General features: G+C 38.2%; 1 protein-coding gene across 2 annotated transcripts in view; it reads right to left on the bottom strand.

Moving 5' to 3' along the window:
* Positions 1-888: 888 nt before the first annotated feature.
* Positions 889-19,844, bottom strand: part of LOC123770034 (uncharacterized) — a 36,392-nt gene continuing 17,436 nt past the window's right edge. For both annotated transcript variants that reach the window (XM_045761620.2, XM_045761621.2), the window contains 13 exons: positions 19,438-19,839; positions 18,774-18,905; positions 16,249-16,392; positions 15,893-15,979; positions 14,011-14,106; positions 13,570-13,683; positions 12,545-12,661; positions 11,507-11,623; positions 8,877-8,959; positions 6,432-6,488; positions 4,763-4,955; positions 3,413-3,579; positions 889-2,440 (listed from right to left, as the gene is read on the bottom strand). In XM_045761620.2, the coding sequence (XP_045617576.2) occupies positions 2,425-2,440; positions 3,413-3,579; positions 4,763-4,955; positions 6,432-6,488; positions 8,877-8,959; positions 11,507-11,623; positions 12,545-12,661; positions 13,570-13,683; positions 14,011-14,106; positions 15,893-15,979; positions 16,249-16,392; positions 18,774-18,905; positions 19,438-19,839 (1,725 nt within the window). In that variant the 3' untranslated portion in view covers positions 889-2,424. The remainder of the gene's footprint in view (positions 2,441-3,412; positions 3,580-4,762; positions 4,956-6,431; positions 6,489-8,876; positions 8,960-11,506; positions 11,624-12,544; positions 12,662-13,569; positions 13,684-14,010; positions 14,107-15,892; positions 15,980-16,248; positions 16,393-18,773; positions 18,906-19,437; positions 19,840-19,844) is intronic.

The following is a 19,844-nucleotide window of genomic DNA, read 5'->3' as shown; positions in this document are numbered from 1 at the left end:
GGATCGTCGAGTACCGATCTGGCGACAGGAAGCGATCTTCGAGGATGCCATTGTGCAGAATAATATTCTGAACAATGTCATCCTGGATGTTAATAGTTATTATAAGGCATAAATGTTCATTTCAATAAGTTAAAATCGCTTTAATTTGTCATTAACGAGCAATATCTTAAGTCACTTGAAAGCAAATATTTATCCAGTGTTGTGTCAGGAACCTTGGGTTGTTTGGTTAGTCTGTTATTGCATGTATTGTAGTTGTCGAGCGGCCATTAACAGCGCTTGACTGATGGACGATTCTTAACTTCGCTGCCAATTCTATTGCAAATGTTGCTCTGTTGTACCTGTTCTGTTGCAACATTTACAATAGAATGTTGTATTTGGTTTGTGAATTATATTTTGAAATTAACAACTTCAAACATTCAAGCTGGGGATCATTATTGGTTCATTAGTGACACGTTCGTGTTTGGGGAAGTGAAGGGGTGCTTGTTGGCCATTGATAATTGACACTTCAAGAAGACTTGAAGACTTCTACCTTTGGCCTGGTAATATTTCTTGTACTTGCTAGGATACTGAACTCATTAAAATCAATTTGTAACTTATTTTACATAATCCCACTTGCCTTTAATCAAAGCAAATGGAAAAAGGGGTGTGGGGGGAAGGCCTTCAACAAGCCGCAGACTTCCTGTCCTCGTCAAGGCCAATAGTGTTAGTGGTCTCCTGTAAATCAGGTAAACACGTTTTAATTCCTATTGTCTGGGACATGAAGCCTGTATTTAGGCTGATCAGAGTCTTCCTAGAGCAAACTGCTGACCTTCCCTAGGATGCAATACAACAATTGTCTAACTCTTGGGGGGGTACCTATTTACTGCTAGGTGAACAAGAGGCATCAGGTGTATTTTAATTATATTAAAACAGCATATATACAGTACTGTATTTGGTTAAAATATATATTTTAGAATATAAACTATTTTTGGACTATTGTCTTAAAATCTAATTTATGCAACAAGTGAATATTCATACATGTTTTCTCACATGCAAAATGCTTACCTTCCTTGACAAAGGTAATCAATGGATAAGTACACTTCCCTAAGGCCTACCTTTTTGTTCAGTTTTCAATCTATGTAACAGGCAAGTCACAGCTGCTATTTCATATGCTCTTTTTAATATAGCACAAATTTTACAGCATGCAGTTTTCTTGACAGCATTTAAAAAAAAATACCTGCAGACTTCAGGTTATTGCTTTGCCACATTAGCTTCCTATATACAGTCTGCCCATTCTCTCAATTTGCCACTCCATGAAAAATGCATTTGTTCTGACTAACTACAATAATACTAATCCAAGTACCCCACATAGGTCATAAACATGAAACAGCAGACCTACGAAAGCAGTAAATGTCAAGACACGAGTTCAAAATCCAGTTGGAAAAAAAATTATCAGGAAAAATTGACAAACCACTGGCTTCCTGTCCCATCAAGGCCACTAGATAGATGGCAGCTATCAGACAAGTAACTTATTGAATCCGATGAATAGAACTTCAATTTTACTGGGGCTTTAATTTTGACTAATGCAGAACAGTACAACACATTTTTAATGGATTGGTATACTGGTATTTTGTTAAACTGACACTTTCTTGGCAAGAGAATGGACTGCTGTATAGTTCTAACTTGAAGAAATGAATGTATCTCTAGAGTGCTATATACAGTATTACTTTAAAGTAGATACTGTACTATAATTTCTATTAAAGTAACAGGAAAACACATACTCATATGTTCCATAAAAATAGTCCTACAAGCACCATACAAAAATAATTTTAGTGTTATATTACCCAATAAACTTTATATAATTTATAATAAAAAAAAAACATCCAGACAAAAACCCTCTAATTCGAGAACTCATTACTCTAAGTATATACAGGCAGTCTCTACCTGTAAAGTGTTTCTTAGGGTGAACATGTACACATCTACAGCCCACATAGAGAGACCTGACAACTCTTATTTTATAACAAAGATCATGTTGCACGCTTTGACTCCAAAGAAAAAATAAAGTACCAGTATTAATTATTTCTGACTTTTTTTTTTTATATTGCACTTAATTTATCTCCCCAGGTAAAACCAGGAAAAATGGCATTGATGTAACATTGAATCATCTTTTAATAATGCTGATACAATGTTGAAAATTATTGGAGTATATTTTGCCTGCTGGGTTTGTCTTATTTTGACAACTGAGCAGTTTCCCCAAACTATGTCTTCTATCAAATTACAAAACCAGTGAATTACACTAGTGTAGTACAAAAACTGATGATTAATAGTAATGAATGAACTAGTCATCCAGTTTAACAATCTACTAGTAAAGCAGTCCATTCACATAGAGACCTTGGCTGTTCTGCATTCCTTTGAACCTTAAAGAGCCTTCACCCCTGCAACGTCTCATTCGCAAAAGAACCTGCAAAATAGAGTATTGTATTAAATAAAAGGTATTGTACGATTACAAAAATACCTTGTTTGTACAATACATTCGGACGATTCATTGACCGGATACACAGTGGGTAAATTAATTGTTTATTATATAAGCCCAAAGTTGTATAGCATTTTGGCCATCTATGGCACGAGTGTGTCTGTACTTAATAGATAAAGTTGCCTAACCAAATAAACTTTATTATTATATAATTTTAATTGTTTAAGTTTTCTATTATAATACACCAGCCCATCCTCCTGTTTTGGTAGTACTTATGGTAACGATGAGGATCATAGCATATACTGTATACCGATGTAAAATAAAATTAGAAACTAGGAATCGGCACTATTAAGTCGGATAAACCAGACAACTATTTTCTACTTATGTTGCAAAGACAAACTAACCTAACCTTCCTAGGCCTAATACATGATATCCGAGGCCTAAAGTAGTACTTGTTGTACATATGTGCGCGCTATACTAGGCCTAGGAATATTTAAGTTTTTTTAGCTTTTATTTTTTACAATAAAATGACTAGTACAAAGTTCTACTATCAGCTTAGAACGGCAATCTTTGTACCACGGTGCACATAGTTACAAAAACTTCAATCTATACAGGAGAATGGGTTGAACACACATTAGTGTGTTTTTGAGTCAAGACTAACTTTAAAACCCAACTTAACCTAAATAAACTCTCAATACCTGTACTTCCTAAGTGAAACTAGAAAGCATAAATTCATATTGTTAACATTATAAAGGTAAACTAATTTTGAAAGAAACATTAAAAATATGACATGCCTTTGTAAGTGGACGAGCAGTACGAGTCCCTAGTACTGGTAACGATTATTAAACATTCTTCATACATAAAAATTCATTTAATTTGAACAATGTTTTACCGTTATTAGAAACATTGCAAGACACACCACACAGGAACAAATTTTGCTTGTGGCAATTGCAAACCTACTGTGCCAAGGCTGGATACAGATGCCGATACTCAAAGTAGAAGTTCAAACTAGATCTGTCAAAAATCCGTCGAAGATCATTCGGATGATGACTGATCTTTTCAACGATGTAGTTGATAACTGATACTGGATGCCTCATCTTTACTACAGAGCTCAGAACTGTGTCACCCTGTTTAATGAAAAGATGTGAACGTGTAAATAAAGTACACACCACAAAACCCAATTCATTACTGATATTTTAAATAATTTAGTTATAAATTATCCTATAATAAGTGCTAAATTATTAATATGTAAATTATGTCCTCACAATAATTATATTTCACAAATAACATCTATACTATAAGAATGTCTGACAGTCTGATCAAAGCTAGAGGCCATATATATATATATGCATTGGGCTAGCCTCACCTAAATTTTCAAAGGGAATGGTCAGAGTTACATGATAAAAATAATCTGGTCAGGGTCAGCAGATTTCAAGAGGGAACAGCATGGCAGGGCCACACTCAGGCCCTGATGATGATTTCTGGCACTGCTCACCAGCTAAATAGCTAAATATTTTCAAAGTACACAGTTGAAAACTATTTTTTTCTTATTGTAATATGCACTATTACCTGGAGCATCCTTTGAAAGGGTTTCAGTTCTTCTACTCCCCCAAGAACTCCCATTTAACATTTATTTGTTGCTTACACCGGTTATTAACTTGTGAAGACTTGTGGATGTTAACATCCACATCTCTCCCTGGTCCCGTCTTGTAATTCAGGGTGGTGGTGGCACATTTGGGTAATCATACATGACCGTAGCAGCTAATATTTCTCACTCTCTCTTCCCCCCCCCCTCTCTCTCTCTCCCCCCTCCCTCCCTCCAGTTGTCTATGCAGAGCTCAGATCTTGAGTGATAAAGTGGATTATGTTATACATATGAAACACCAGTGATATTATACTTCCAAGTATTACAATGATGGTATAGCAGAAAATGTTTGTTACAAGAGTGGCAGCGGTTGTCACTACTCTTTTGTTACAGATAGGTGGATAGGTAGGTAGATGAAGAGGTGGATAAAGCAAGATGTATAGAGAGGATGATGGATAGATGGATGCACAGATGGATGAACAGTTTCATATATGAATATATATATATATAAAGGTGGATGGATAGAAAACGAGATGAACGAATGGTGGGTAGATGAAAAGGAAGATTGATAGATGGATAGAAAAATAAGACATGGATAAATTGAAGGATGGAGACAGACAGACCCAGGTATCCCCCCTAGCATCCCCCCTATAATTCTAACTTAATTTCACCTAATGTTTAACAAACGCCAATGAATCAAACACTATTAACAAATCACATATTACCTCATTATTCTTCATGCTGAGTGGAGAATAGAATTTAACCGGTGCAGTATTGCCACAGTTGTTGCATCTTCCAGTCTTGTTGACGACCATGTCGCAGCACACGTTAATGCCTTCCACTCTGTCTACTATTGCTACGAGGCTCTCTGCATAGCCATCGTCGTTAACATTACGACAAGCCAGAATCATTATTGGCCTGCAATTGCACAAAAATTGTTATATGTTGAAAATTTAATTTTATTTTTTCCAAATATAAATTTATATGACTAAGACGTGGATCACCCAACACCATGCTAAAGTGGCAAATACATATACTGTACTAGACTTCAGCCACGTTATTGTGACTCATCGCCTGCATATACTGTACTATATATATATATACCTAAATACACACACACAATCACTAAGACCTATGACCCAACCAGGATTCAAACCTGCATAGCCACGGCTCACCCACCCATCCATGTACATGATACTGAAACCACTTCATGTGCATCATGTGCCAGGTCGGCTCTCATGGTGCCGAAATTGCACCACGAGTCACCGGGGGATTGTTAGTCATGGAGCTCATTACTGAAAAATCCTTACAGGCAATTGCTGGTGAAGTGGTTTCAGTACTGTATATGCCAAAGGGGGTAAGCCCAGAATATGCAGGTTCGAATCCTGATCGAGCCATAGACTTCTTGGCGATTTATGGCTTAGGGACCATTCAAGCTCTCATTCATATATACTGTGTGTGTGTGTTTGAAAATAAATAAATAAATAAATAAATATAATATAAAATAAAAAATAAAATAAAATTATATATATATATATATATAAATAATATAATATATAATAACTGAAAACTCACACCCCAGAAGTGACTCGAATCCATACTGCCAGGAGCACTCTGCAACTGGTGTACAGGACCCCTTAACCACTCGACCATCACGACCGGACAAAAGATGATGGTAGCCGAGGCTAATGCCCCATCATCCTGCCGGCACTCTGATGGTAATCTTGGGCATGGTATTTTATCAAATCACCTCATTGTTTGGGGCACACGTGAAGAACACAAATGCAAACAAGCCTGAATGGTCCCCAGGTATATATGCAACTGAAAACTCACACCCCAGAAGTGACTCGAACCCATACTGCCAGGAACACACTGCAACTGGTGTACAGGACCCCCTTAACACCTCGACCATCACGACCAGACAAAAGATGATGGTAGCAGAGGTTAATTCCCCATCTTCCCGCCGGCACTCTGATGGTAATCTTGGGCATGGGCATCAGAGTGCCGGCGGGATGATGGGGAATTAACCTCGGCTACCATCATCTTTTGTCCAGTCGTGATGGTCGAGTGGTTAAGGGATCCTGTACACCAGTTGCAGAGTGCTCCTGGCAGTATGGGTTCGAGTCACTTCTGGGGTATGAGTTTTCAGTTGCATATATGCCTGGGAACCATTCAGGCTTGTTCATGCATTATATATAAATATATATACATATACATATATACATACATACACATACATACATACACATACATACATACACATATACATATATACACACACACACAATATGTAATAAAATGGCCTAAACTAAAAAGGAATTAATTCACAAGTAATACGCAAAACATTTCTAATCACCCTGTAACTAGCAAACAGAACTTAATTGCCAAGCTTACGTGTCACCATCAGCATCCTTTGCAATGAGCTCTTCATTAGTCCTCCTTGCCAGTATTCTGAAACAAAAATATGCCAAATTATGTATGAAGAATGTTATTCATCCTCTTCCACCATACTGCCTTCAGAAACTCCTTCTAAACCTTCCTTGGATATTTCTGCCACATCCTTTCCTTGGGTATTTCAGCTGAATCCTATCTCTAAATCTGAACTTCTGAACCACTTTCAAGAAAATTGTGTTTACTGTAGATCAAAACTGAGCAAATCTAGTTAAAGATGTTTGAGCCACCATCAAAATGTTGGCACCATGATGAATATCGGTGCTGAATGCACAAAATACTAAAATACAATGGATGTTGTGTGCATCACTTAGTTCATCAGATTCAGCAATAATGGTTCTGGCCAGTAACTGGATAGGTGACTGCAGACAGCCTGGCCCATACCTATGGTGAACTTGACAAACCTACTAGACTTCCAGTCCATGACAATAGTATAATAGCGCAAAATGGTGGAATAAAATAAAACTAAAATGCTGTGAGATTATTTTTCTTATCTCTATCTTTAACACCCATGTATGGGATTGCTTCTAGGATGTGTGAATGTAGTCCTAACCCCCTCACATTCAGTAGCCATCACCTATTACATAACTTCGGTATGAAGAATACACTTTGCTAGTAAATGACCCCTGTGTTGTGTACAGCCAAATGCTCAAGTTAGTGGTAACACTGATACATCAGTGTGGATATGATGGAACATAAATATATAGCCATACACTTGTCACCTCTTTCCCCCATATGCTAGAAGTCATTATGAATAGTCCTACACACTTGTTCTTACTAGATCACAGTAGAAGCTCAGGAATGCTAGTGAATAGTGAGTACAGTACTGAATACTGTAACTGGATAATATTAACAGACTGCTTGGCTCTATGTAATATTATGCTAATTAAAAGTTCAGTAATCTACATGTAGAAAAGTACTGTGCTACAGATTGACCAAACGAGTTTGTGAAACTTTTTACGGGGCATCCAGACCTATTGTGAAGGCATGTACAGTCATGTGCTTCCTGGTGTGAGTGCTCTGTCTGTCCTCAAGCATTTTCACAGGCTTTCCTTCCAAAATATTATTTGTATACTGAAACTATATTATTTGTATAGATAAGAAAAAAATCACAAACTTTCAACGAATGAGTATTTACATAATCCTGTATCAATGATTAATGCAGTAGCTTAAGAGCTGATGAAACGTTGGTGATGAAAAGTTATCTTGTATCCAGTTTCCAATTCCCCATACCCCAGCTTCATAACTTTGCATTTGCTAGAGTTGAACTCTAAGTGGCCATTTAAGGGACCACATTTTCATTTCATATTTTTGTCCAGGTCCTTTAGTAGTTTCAGTCATTTTCTATTGTATTTATCCTCATCATGTTAATGGTGAGAGGAAGGACTATCTCCTCTGGTAGGTCATTCATATTGATCATGAAAATTATTAGCCCCAAAACTGACCCTTGTGGAAAGCCACTGGCAACATCCCACCACCTTTCTCCTCTCACTGTCTCCAATGGTAAACCATCCGTATTACTCTTGCCTGTTTCTCCATTTTGTGCACTAGTCTCTTGTGTGGTACCGAACTAAATGCTTTCTGACAGCCTTAAAATATACAATGCACCTACTTTATCTTCTTATCTCAATCACCTATTCATAGAACATAACATCAGCATGGTTTTAGAGATGGCAAATCCTATCTCACAAATTTGATAAGAGTTCCACTAGCCTTTCTTATCGTTTCCATCACCTTACACGAAATGCAAGTAAGGGACACAGGTCTGTAGTTTAATGACGTGTTTTTTTTTTTATACTGGCACTATATTAGCTGTCTGCCAACTCTGGCAGTTCTCCTGTTTCCAGTGACTTGCTATACATCATAGTAAGCAGCCAGCATAAGGCTTTTGCTGCTCTAAGTAATTATCAAAAGAAGGCACCAAGCCAGGGAGGCTGCTCTTAGTATTCATGGTGACCTCTGGTCCCACAGCCTTAGTTGGGTCTAGCTCCATCAGGTACTTTTTTTTAATTCCTCTAGTTATCTCAAAAGTCCACTGGTGTTGCTTGCTTTGGCTCAATTCCCCTTGGCTCAGGAACTTCTTGTTCTATTATTGTGAGGACCTCCTGTTGAACTCTTCACACACTATCATCATTATCATCCAAAATGAATAACAAATGATTGAACTAGCTCCCAAGGTGATGGGTATAACACTGGAAATTGCATAATAATTCATAGAAAATTAAAGATAGGATGCTGCATAAGCTCCGATCCAGTTACTACAAGTAGGGTAATATATTCTCATTCTCTATCATTGTTCTCTATCATGCACACATGCATGCACACAATACCTACTGAGGTAATAATTTAGACAAAAGCATGAGGTAATGCATCAACATGTAGCCATACCTGCGAGCTTCTAATTGACGTCTCGGGTTTTGAGTCATCTTCCACTTTGTATCTGGTGTTTGTTCCACTACACCTTGCTCATGCTAAGAAAAAATAAATACTAAGAAAAGTAAAATAAAAGTAAAGAGAAAAATAAATGCTAAGTAAAAGAAGCTATAAGAGGGCATACATCAAATAACTAATAATTGCAGTACTAACTCTGGAGAATGACCCTTAACCATCTCTCTAGAATTGTTTAAGTGAAGTCATTTAGAAATATCGACTACAAATCCAAAGAAATGGAAATCTTGCAAAGGTTTGTGTTAAAAGATGCTCTACTGTACTGGTCAACTACAATATGTGTGTAATCACAGTAATATATATTATATATATATATAATATATATATAATATGAATACAATGAATTATTATTAAAATGATAAGAGACAAGTGTTATCAGTCCTAAGCTGGAAAAGGATCAAAATCCTGTATACTCTGGTTAATGCTGCAATATCACTGACAAATTAATAGAGATGATCAAACACAGTCAGTGAATTCAGTCTACCATATCAGCAAACATGCACTGAAAAGTTTCCAAAGGTAATAACACGTAGTTGAAATATTATATTTCCTTCACCCAATTCTCAAACACAGGTTAGACGGTGGTGTTGCTTGCTTTGGCTCTTGTGCTTAATTTAATAATAATAAAAAAGGCCATGTCTGAGGTCTACCATGCTCTTGCAAAAGGTCAACTACACTGGGGATGTTGCCAACACATCTAGAGATGAATCCTACTATGAATATTTGTTTTCTGAGGCCGTCTTAAAGTAGTTAAATTTTGTATCAATCAATTTTTTCCTTCCAAAATTGATTTTATATCTCCTTGTGTACTGTATACAGTACTATATTTCCCTTTTATAACTACTGAACTGTAGCTGTAAAGGAAAAAAATTCAGCATACAGTATTACTATCCTACTCTATAAAATGTGGCCTTATGAAATCTCCACGAAGTCAAATTTGGCCTTATGACAAAAGGTTTCCCACCCCAGGAAAAGGACACATGGCCCATATGTTTAATCGTTTAAAAGCATTTAGTTATTTTTTCTTTTAGACAAGAAGAATTCTTGTCTACTTGTACTACTTGTGTGCCACAAGCTACACTTTGATGCTGAAAGGGAAAAGCTCATCTAATTTATGTTCCTGTCCTTAACATATTAACCCTTAAAAGAACAGTTATTGAACAAATACAAAAGTTATGAAAAAGAAAAACAAATACAAATATCCAAGTCTCTTTCTGGCTTTGTAGACCACAGAAGGAAGCTGTGAGAGAGGAGTCATTGGGTAGGTCAAGCCCAGGTACGTACACGGGTGTTGCAGAGACATGGCCCGAGGGTGAGGACACGTCTTCAAGTTGAATGATTTTATGTTTGTTCCATCACTTTAGTTTGCACATTGTGTTGAATGACAATTTATGTACACAACTGCCAAAAACAGTGAGTAATGTATGCCTACAATATAATATGAACACCAAGAGTACATGTGAATCTGTTATTGGCACAGTTCAAATGAAGGATCTTGCAATCCACTCCTTTACTGTTATTCTGTTTGGTAATGTCACCCCAGAAACAGATTCAAACAGTGTAAGCAACAGCAAATACAGATTTGATAATTGCACGACACTAGTGTATGATAACCACATTGCTAAAAAAAAAAAAATTGGTCGTACATCTTTGTTAACTACATCACATTCAGTATTATAGCCATTTTTACATCACTTATATAAAAATTGAGAATAACTAAAATCAGCAAATTATTATAACCGCATTGGCCCAAGAATCGAACATATGGTAAATCAACCTTTAAGGGCTAAGTAACCTTTCTAAAATGTACGAGCCCTGCAATCAACAAGCCAATGCTTAACACGCTTCATAAAAAAAAAACATTTAGAAAGTCTAAACATCCACATAAAGCTAAAAAGTGCATAATTTATAAGCCAAATTTGTTGGTGAAAACTAAATCAGAACTACAAGAGTACATTCCAAGTACTACCAGACAGATTCTGGAGAATGCACATACAATACCAAAATACATCCTTTGCTCAGTTAATCTCACACCTACATGCATGCACACACCAAAACACATGCAAAAACATTACACAAATCTAAACTTAACTGTACCTGTTGGGACTAGAGACTTTGCAATACTGTACTGTACAGTACAATGCTTTTGGCAATAAATCAGTAATGCATCTGTGGTCACACACACACACACACATTAGTGGACGACCCCATCTTGTCTTGTGTAATTTTGATTTTGCTGCAGATAAAACTCAGCTAGTATATAGAAGTGATATGGGACATAAAATATTGTCAGTTTCAGCCATTCCAAAACATTGACCGCCTCGAATCCGGTCGTCGGCCAGCAACTTATGCTACTGTTTCTTAGTTTCACCAGCCTATTATATCCACTATCTTTATAATATAATTAAATGTTGCAATATTCATCTACATTATAATAAGTTTCATGTCACCAGGTGTTGGAGTCACCACTCAAAAGTCTTTGGAACTACAAGCTAATGATGTTGGCACTGAATACTGATGAATATTAAAACACCTTGAAATGAGTACGACAAATGGTAAGTGGGACTCACATAAGGGGACACATTGCAGCAGTCAACTGTAGGTTGCAGCGGTAAGCAAGAGTCAAGCACAGGTTGTGAAGGCTCCTCATTGTAACTCCACTCATTGGTAGCAGCTGTCCTCATCTCCTGTAAGAATACATTAACAACATGTAAACAAAATGGAAGTTATGATTAGTAAGAATTTAAAACCAAAAGATCAATGCATAAATGTTCTTAATAAGGCAAATAGGACACTGATTTATTTATCGAAGTGTTAGTAATAAGACACCTGGTGGTGTTGTTCAGCTATAGCTTGCTCTGGTTGGGCCCTATTTGGATTGTGCAGTTCAGTTTTGGTCACCTTACTATAGAGTGGATGTGGGTTCACTGGAGCGCGTCCAGCGTGGGATGACGAAGTTAGTCCCCCAAATTGGATTGTGTTAAATGTATACAATCATTTTGCATTTTCTAAGTTATTTGTTGAGTTATAATTACAAATCAGGTGTCAAAATGTTCGTAAGTGAATTCTCTAGAGCGATGTTTAACTAGGGGCTTTTCAAGAGATAAATAGGCTAATTCTAATCATATATGAATGCATATTTTGAGTCATTAGTGTTTAATTTTTCTTGTTTAACCAGATCAGGAGCAAACAGAAATCATCATCTTTCAGTTGACATTGAAGCCCATGTGGTTATCTAAAATATAACTGGAATTATTTAAAGTGTACAATGGTGAATTATATTAAGCAGGTATATCACCTCTTATTCTTTGTCTTCAAATTCAGAAGCCCAACCACTTAGACTGGACGGTAGAGTGACGGTCTCACTTCATGCAGGTCGACATTCAATTCCCGACCATCAAAGTGGTTGAGCACCATTCCTTTCCCCCGTCCCATCCCAAATCCTTATCCTGATCCCTTCCTAGTGCTAGATAGTCATAATGGCTTGGCATTTCCCCCCAGTCATTCCTTCTCTTCAAATTCAGAACAGAAAATTAACATTGTACATTACAGAAAACTAAGCAAGACTAATACTGGATTTTACATGACAATTGTTCATTTTGTCATACCTGTGTAAGGTCAGTTGCAGGTGTTCCAATTTCATCTGTTAACTTCATGATAATCATCTCTATTGCACTTGGAGGAGCACTGGAAATTTCATTGTTATTAACCACTTGATGAACTACCTGAAAGTAATAGTAATTAAACATAAGTTATAATTAAACATAAGGAACTTAGTGTGTGAATTTCAATGCTATAGTAAAAGTACCTGTGGGCATTCCCAGCACAATTTTCCTTTTTACATCTTGGCAGACAGTAAACATTAGCTGTGTGTTATTGGGTACAGTACCAATGAAGTAGTTTTATCACAACATACAGCAACAAATTTAAGTACCTATGACATTGAAGGATAACTTTACTATCAACAGTACCTGTACTACCAACTAAAATTTTGTAAATTTCACAAATGGTGACCTTTTTCTTTATAGAAATACTATACTCCAATATATAAGGAAATGCCTGAATGTGAAGTGATGGTCAAAGTGAAATGCACTGAAAATATTAAGGAAACTAGTTGCATCCATAGTTTAAAGAACAAATATTATGAAGGAAATAGCTAAGGTATGAAGCCCTAAAGAGTTACAGATCTCATATGGTGTGGTGCATAGCACTGGTAAGTGCTATGGACCACTCTTATTATAGAATAGGAAATATTTCTAAGTCTACTGTAAACAATGGAGAAAGCTTGTGGTGGGACCAGCCACATGGTGAAAGCTGCATGCTTTACACGATTTTCAATGTTAATAATATATTACCGTACAGGACGTATGTGCAAATTTTAAATAGTTCCAGGCTATGAGTGCCAAGCCTCTTGAACTTCTCTTACTAATGTGTGTATCATTAGGCTGAGAATAGTAGCTGCAAGATCCATATTACCCAATCCTGCCTATTGTTACCTCCTAAACCAAACTACAATCTATATTCAACTCGGTGGATATAACCACCACTTCATTTAGAATAATTAGAGTCTACCCAAGATTTTATGGCCACGTTGAACAACTGGATGCATGAAACACTTAAAATGCACGCTTACCTCTAGAACTTGGTCAAGGTTGTGCTGGTCAACAGAAGGAAACTGATCTAAATCTTGCTCAGGTGATGGAGGACTGCTCTGTAAGCCTTGATATTGATAGTTCTCATTTTCATCCTGTAAGGAACCATGAGTTAACAAGATTTATATTATGCTCCATAGAACATAAAATAAAATGTGGGATTGTCTTCATACCTCTCAATATATATTTGACAAAGTATAATCATTTTGACCTATTGCTTGAAATACATCCTCAGTATGTGAAAGTAGGAAATCCACATTAGGTAAATATATATACAATATATAACAGATTTATGGGCTCAGAAAAAAGTGCCTCTGATATTGTATGAGTATTTTCTTTAGTCACTCCCATGCAATTTTTTTTATTGGTATATAATAATTTATTTGTTAAAGATCCAAGAGAGAAAAAAAAGACAGTCATACCGGAGAAGAAATTGGAGGACTTTCAGGAATTATGTAAGGACTTCCATTTTCAGAGTATCCATAATAACATCCATCCACTCCGCTCACAGGAGGAAGCTGGAATTTTTATAAACACAATACAATAATTAGTATATAGCTAAAGTTAAAAGAAAAGGATACAGTAGTGAAAATGATAAGAGTATAGATTAACCCTTAAACTGCGCATGGCGTATATATACCCCATGAGTAACATGTCCCAACGTGCGCATGGCGTATATATACGCCATAGAGTGCCAGGCAGGATTCAAATGGCCCGCGGCTACACAGGGTTCACATTAGCTTCCTTAGGGCTCTTGTAAACAGACGCCATTTTAAAAAAAAATCGTGGGCAATATTCTCAGGTGTGAGAGCCACAGTACTGTTGGAGCAACCAAGACTGTCGCACGCAGCATGAGCGAACAGCATTGCTGCTCAGCTTGTGACCACAGCATTGCCGAAAAATGTCAAAAATATATAACTATGACAATATTATAGATGACCCCTGACTGATATAAATGACCAGGATTGTGATAATAGCAGGATTGTTGTAATAATTAGCGCTGTGGGAGGAGTGATGCTGAGGGATGGAGGGAGATTGCATCGTTTACTGACTGTGTGGCCACCTGTTATTGTCTGCATTCAACATACCAGCTCAGTGGTTCTCTATGGTGAACACAAATGTAGATATTTATATATAATGTGTTTATTAGTGTAATAACAGCAAAAGGATTATGTTGGGAGGAGCCATTTGGGTGACAGAGGTGATGTCGTCTGCATGATTTGTATGGCTGTGTAGAGGGTGGCCACTATGCTCTTTGGGCACTCTACAAGCTTAGGTGTACAGTTACGGTGCATACAACATGTAGATACTTATATATGTGTATATAGTGTAATTACACTACAAACAGTATTGTTGGGGGAGAAAGTTTAATGCGTGTGACCTTGAATGAGTGAGGGAGCCACCAGCTGGCTGTGTGTAGCGATGTCTCTAGTGCCTGAACTATATCAGCTTAGTTGTACAGTTGTGGTAACAAAACATGTAGATACTTATATATAACGTCTGTATATTGTGAATAAAATATAAAACAGGATGGTGGGAAGAGAAAGTGGGCGAGTAAGGCGTTGTTGAGGGAGTAGCAACGAGTGGCTGGCTGGTGTGTGGCGGTCACTCCTCATTGCTTTTCGACTCTTAATACCAACTTAGTGGTTTGTTATGGTGAACAAAACATGCAGATACTTATAAATAACCTGTGTATAGAGTGTAATAACAGCAAAACTATTTGTTTATTGTTTTATGAACATAATTGAATCACTAATATGCACACCATACTTTTGAGTATAGTGATTATTCACCCCTTTTATTATATAAATATATCACAATACACACTATTGAATAATATTACTGCAAAAAAACTAAGAAAAAATCAATCAGAGACATTGACATAATTAAATGATAATATCTTCGTGGCAACTCCCACCTGTCAGCTCGGGTGACACTGACTGGCTCTGACGACCGCTCTGTCAACACCCACTTTTTGCCAGACTTCCTCGGTCTATTGCGCCCAAAATATGTCACCTACGATTTTTTTTTTCCCGTGCTCAGGGAACACAAATTAACATTTTTAGAAGACGAAATAATTTTTTAGAATTTTGTTTTTTCTTGCGCATAAGGGTGTAAATCTCCTCAGGACCCCTTAGCAGCTTAAGGGTTAAGACAAATATAATGGGGCTTAAAATGGATAGTAGTATATAATTGCAAGCACTGAATTAATTCCCTCAATATCCTGATCAGAGTAAACAATGTGGCAATCGTGGGTTCTAATATATGTTCAAAACACAAACGTGATAAAAAGAAAAAACTTGCCGAATAATTCATGCCACCCATTCCTTCACTGTGGACAGGTGACATATCTGGGTAGTAAGGAGGCTGCCCATGCTGAAGAGTCGGCAACTGGAATGACAAAAAGTAAAACTTTAACATTCTTCGCTCAAAGTTAATCAAGAAAGGTATTCTCTATGCAAAGAAAAAAATTATGGAAAATCAACTACTAGTAGGGAGGTTTTGATTGTAATCAGTCAAGGAGAGAATCTTCAGATGAGTAAATTCCAGCATACAAATAGCATAATCACACATAAAGGGAGCTATAATGAGTAGAATGCATACTGAATTTACATTCATGTAATAAGCACAGGGTGATGAAAAAAAGTGACAAACCCTACCATGTTATACATGCTGGGGTCTGTTGCTCCTCTGTGCACAGGTGACATATCTGGGTAACCTGGAGATTGCCCGTACTGTGGAGACAGTTGTCCATTATGTGGAGGGAGTCCATATTGTGGAGATTGCTCGTATTGTGTAATCAGCTGTCGGGAGTGTAAAAACCAGCGTTGAATGTAATGAAATGTCATTTTCTGGGCGAGTCCCGGAGGCTCCCTGGAGCTTACTGATTGATATGCGATATATTAGTCTGGGGCATCAGCCAATTGGAGTTCAGCCTACCAGGGACCAAGAGCTAGAACCTGGCCCCTTCAGCGAGGCAAATGGAGCAATGGCCTATGGAAACCCTCATATACTTGGGGGCATTCCATGTCTGCCATCAACAGAGATTAGCACCCAGAAAGGTAGGTTCAGTATAACAAAACAAAGCCCACATGGTAAGAAATTGCAGTCAAAGACCGAACAGAGGCACAACTCCCCCACCCTAAAACAAGCAAACATCACACCTCGCTGCAGCAGCACTTTTCTGTGCAGCCTCCCCTTCCCAGGAGGTGGAAGCCCCGGACCCCCTGCACTGACAACTACACACCTCCACTTCAGAGGCTGAGCACCAATCAATGTGAAAAAAAAGCCGACCGGAGGAAGGGGGGTGCCAGGGAGCCTCCGAGGCTCACCCAGAAAATGGCGTGTCATTACATTCAACGCTGGTTTTCTGTGGGGAGCCACTTCAGCTCCCTAGAGCTACCTAACCAAAGACAAGTAAAAGAGGGACTTAGAAGGCGGCCACCACTCACTCACCAACTCTAAGTCGAGACAACTGGATGCAACCTGCGACCCAAAGCCACACACACACACGAACGATCGGGACCAGGAACATTGACCAGGTAACGGGCGGCCAGGACCCTGTTCAATCTCCAAAACCCCCATGCTCAAATGTCAGCCAAAGACATGTTGCCAAACAGGGTAGCCAAAGCAGCAAACTTTCTAACGCCATGGGCACAAGGATAGACCATAGGCTGGCTAGACTTGATAACCATGCGGATGACCTGGGTGACCCGAGCCCTGGAACAGGGAACGAGGGAAACTGGATCAACCCAAACCACGTTCCCAGCCACAGAAGCCAACGCACGCAGATAATGGAGAAGAGCCGCAACCAGACAACGCATGATGCACCCTTGGCACGACCAACCATGCATATATGACCAAGGGCCCCTCCAGAAAGATGCTGTCTCGTTCTTTGCCAGAAAAGAAGGAGACAGCTGCAACCGAACAAACCGACCACCAGGATCGAAAGAGTAGAAACCCCTGCACTGGAGGAGAGTAAAGCTCCCCCACCAAAGTATCCATAGTTTCCAAAAGATTCTATGGAAGAGAACTTTAAAACCTAAGGGCAGTACTTACAGGGCATTTAAGGAAGAGAGCCCTAATTGCATGCAGCCCCAGTACTCTTAGTTTCTCCTGGTCACCACACCACACACTGCAAAATACACCACTAAAGTACACAACTGCTAAGTATCCGAGGCCAGAGCTGACGATCGCTCCAGAATCGCATCAGCCACGAACTGGAGGTGTGGAGTAGCCGACGCAAAGGGTCCGGGGCTCATCCCTTTCTCCTCCCCGGGGAGGGCTGCATGGACAAGTGGTGATGTGGCAAGGTGGGACATTTACTTGTTTTAGGTTGGGGTTGTTCTGCTTCTCTGTTCAGTCTTTGGTTGCAATTTCTTACCATGTGGGGGTTTGTTTTGTTATCCCTACCTTCCTGGGTGCTAACACCAGTCAATGGCAGACATGGAATGCCCCTAAGTACAAGGGGGTTTCCATACACCATTGCTCCCTTTGCCTCTCTGAAGGGGCCCAGGTTCTGGCTCGTGGTCCCCGGTAGGCTGAACTCCAATTGCCTGATGCCCCCAGATTAATATATCGCATATCAGCCAGTAAGCTCCAGGGAGTCGAAGAGACTCTCCACAGAAATAGTTGTATAATTAAGTAGCAGCAAAAGTAAATAATAATTTTATTAGAGAATAAGAGAACAATAAATAAGATAATACTGCCAGTAAGTGCATGTTGATCAAAGGCAATCAAGGGAGGTATTCCTGGTCCCTTTGGCAGACAGACTAGTTTGCTCAACGCAAACTCCACACATTGTACATGCAAGCATACATCCATCAGAATATGGATAAACTGAGGAGAAAATTAAGAGGGGAGGTGGGGGTGAATGGAGTGGGCATATATGTATGGTTGGTGGGGTGGATGGAGGCAGATAGAGTGGGCACATATGGTTGGTGGGGTGGTCAGATGATGGGTATTGTCTCGTTATTTCACCCACTCCTAGTCCCCCCCCCCCCCCAATTTCATTAGGAATGAAAAACTGGATATATATTGACTAGCAAATTGAGATTTGGAGAAAAACATATAGGCCAAGGCTGTAAAATAAGCTCCAAGATGGAGATCTCTTAGCCTGCTAAAACGAGTTATAAAAGTTCAAAAGTCTATAGTCTTTATGATTTTTTAAATACACATAACTCACCCCATTGGAAGCCGGTGCAACTACATCATTATGCGAGTAATTGTACATGTGGCCAGGAGCGGTATCATAAACACCATAGTTATACAGAGCATCATCTTGCTGCACCCTCAGGTATGGTGTAGTGTCGTCTGACTGAGAGAACACAAAGGTAACAAAAAATGATCTACTGAACCGTATTCAAAAATTATTTTGTATCTGAGAACACATTATAACTCCAAGGCAATACAGTTTTGAAAACATTAATACAAATATAATAGTATTCATAAAATGGGATTTTATGACAGACATATTAACACAAGTCTACAACTGTTACCATTAAATATACACCTCTATAGTTTTAGAGTCTAAGTACTGGTATAGTGAAAAAAAATAAAAAATTATAATTCTCAAATGTAGGCTCAGGTTTTAAATTTCATTACAAAGTACTGTATTTTTTTTTACAATACAGTACAATGTAATTTTATGTTCCTTCATAAAGAGTTTATCTTACAAGCAATTAACTTTTCACTAATAATATCATCACTAATATAAGCTTTCTTAAAATTTTGTCTAAATGGTTCATCAGTTTTATTTCAACTTATAATATTTTAAATTATTATGCTAACCAAGAAAACATTAATTACAAACGCAATCTTACGGAATTCTCAAATGCCAGATTACTTACTGGTCCCCAACCTCGGCGCAGAAGTTTGGAAGTCTTCTTGGCTCCCGACGAAGCTCCTTCATCCTCGTCGGTGGGGTTTTCATCGTCCGAATGATCCTCCTCTTGCTCTTCTTTTTTTACCTCTTCCTCATCATCTTGCTCTTCCTTTTCCACCTCTTCCTCATCTTTTACTACTTCCTTTTTCACCTCTTTCTCGTCCTTTTGCTCTTCCTTAGTAACCTTTTTGTCCTTCTCCATTTCTTTTTTAATCTCATCCTCCTGCACTTCTTCTTTAACCTCTTCTTTAACCTCTTCTTTAACCTCTTCTTCATCCTCTTGCACTTCCACTTTAACTTCATCTTTCTCTTCATTTAATTTATCATTGACATCCTTCTCTCTGCCAGTCTCACCTTCCTCATCTGTCTGTA

Source organism: Procambarus clarkii, chromosome 45, assembly GCF_040958095.1.
Source record: "Procambarus clarkii isolate CNS0578487 chromosome 45, FALCON_Pclarkii_2.0, whole genome shotgun sequence".
Lineage (NCBI taxonomy): Eukaryota > Metazoa > Arthropoda > Malacostraca > Decapoda > Cambaridae > Procambarus > Procambarus clarkii.
Note: the sequence above shows the minus strand (reverse complement) of the source record. Positions and strands in the feature narration are given on the sequence as shown.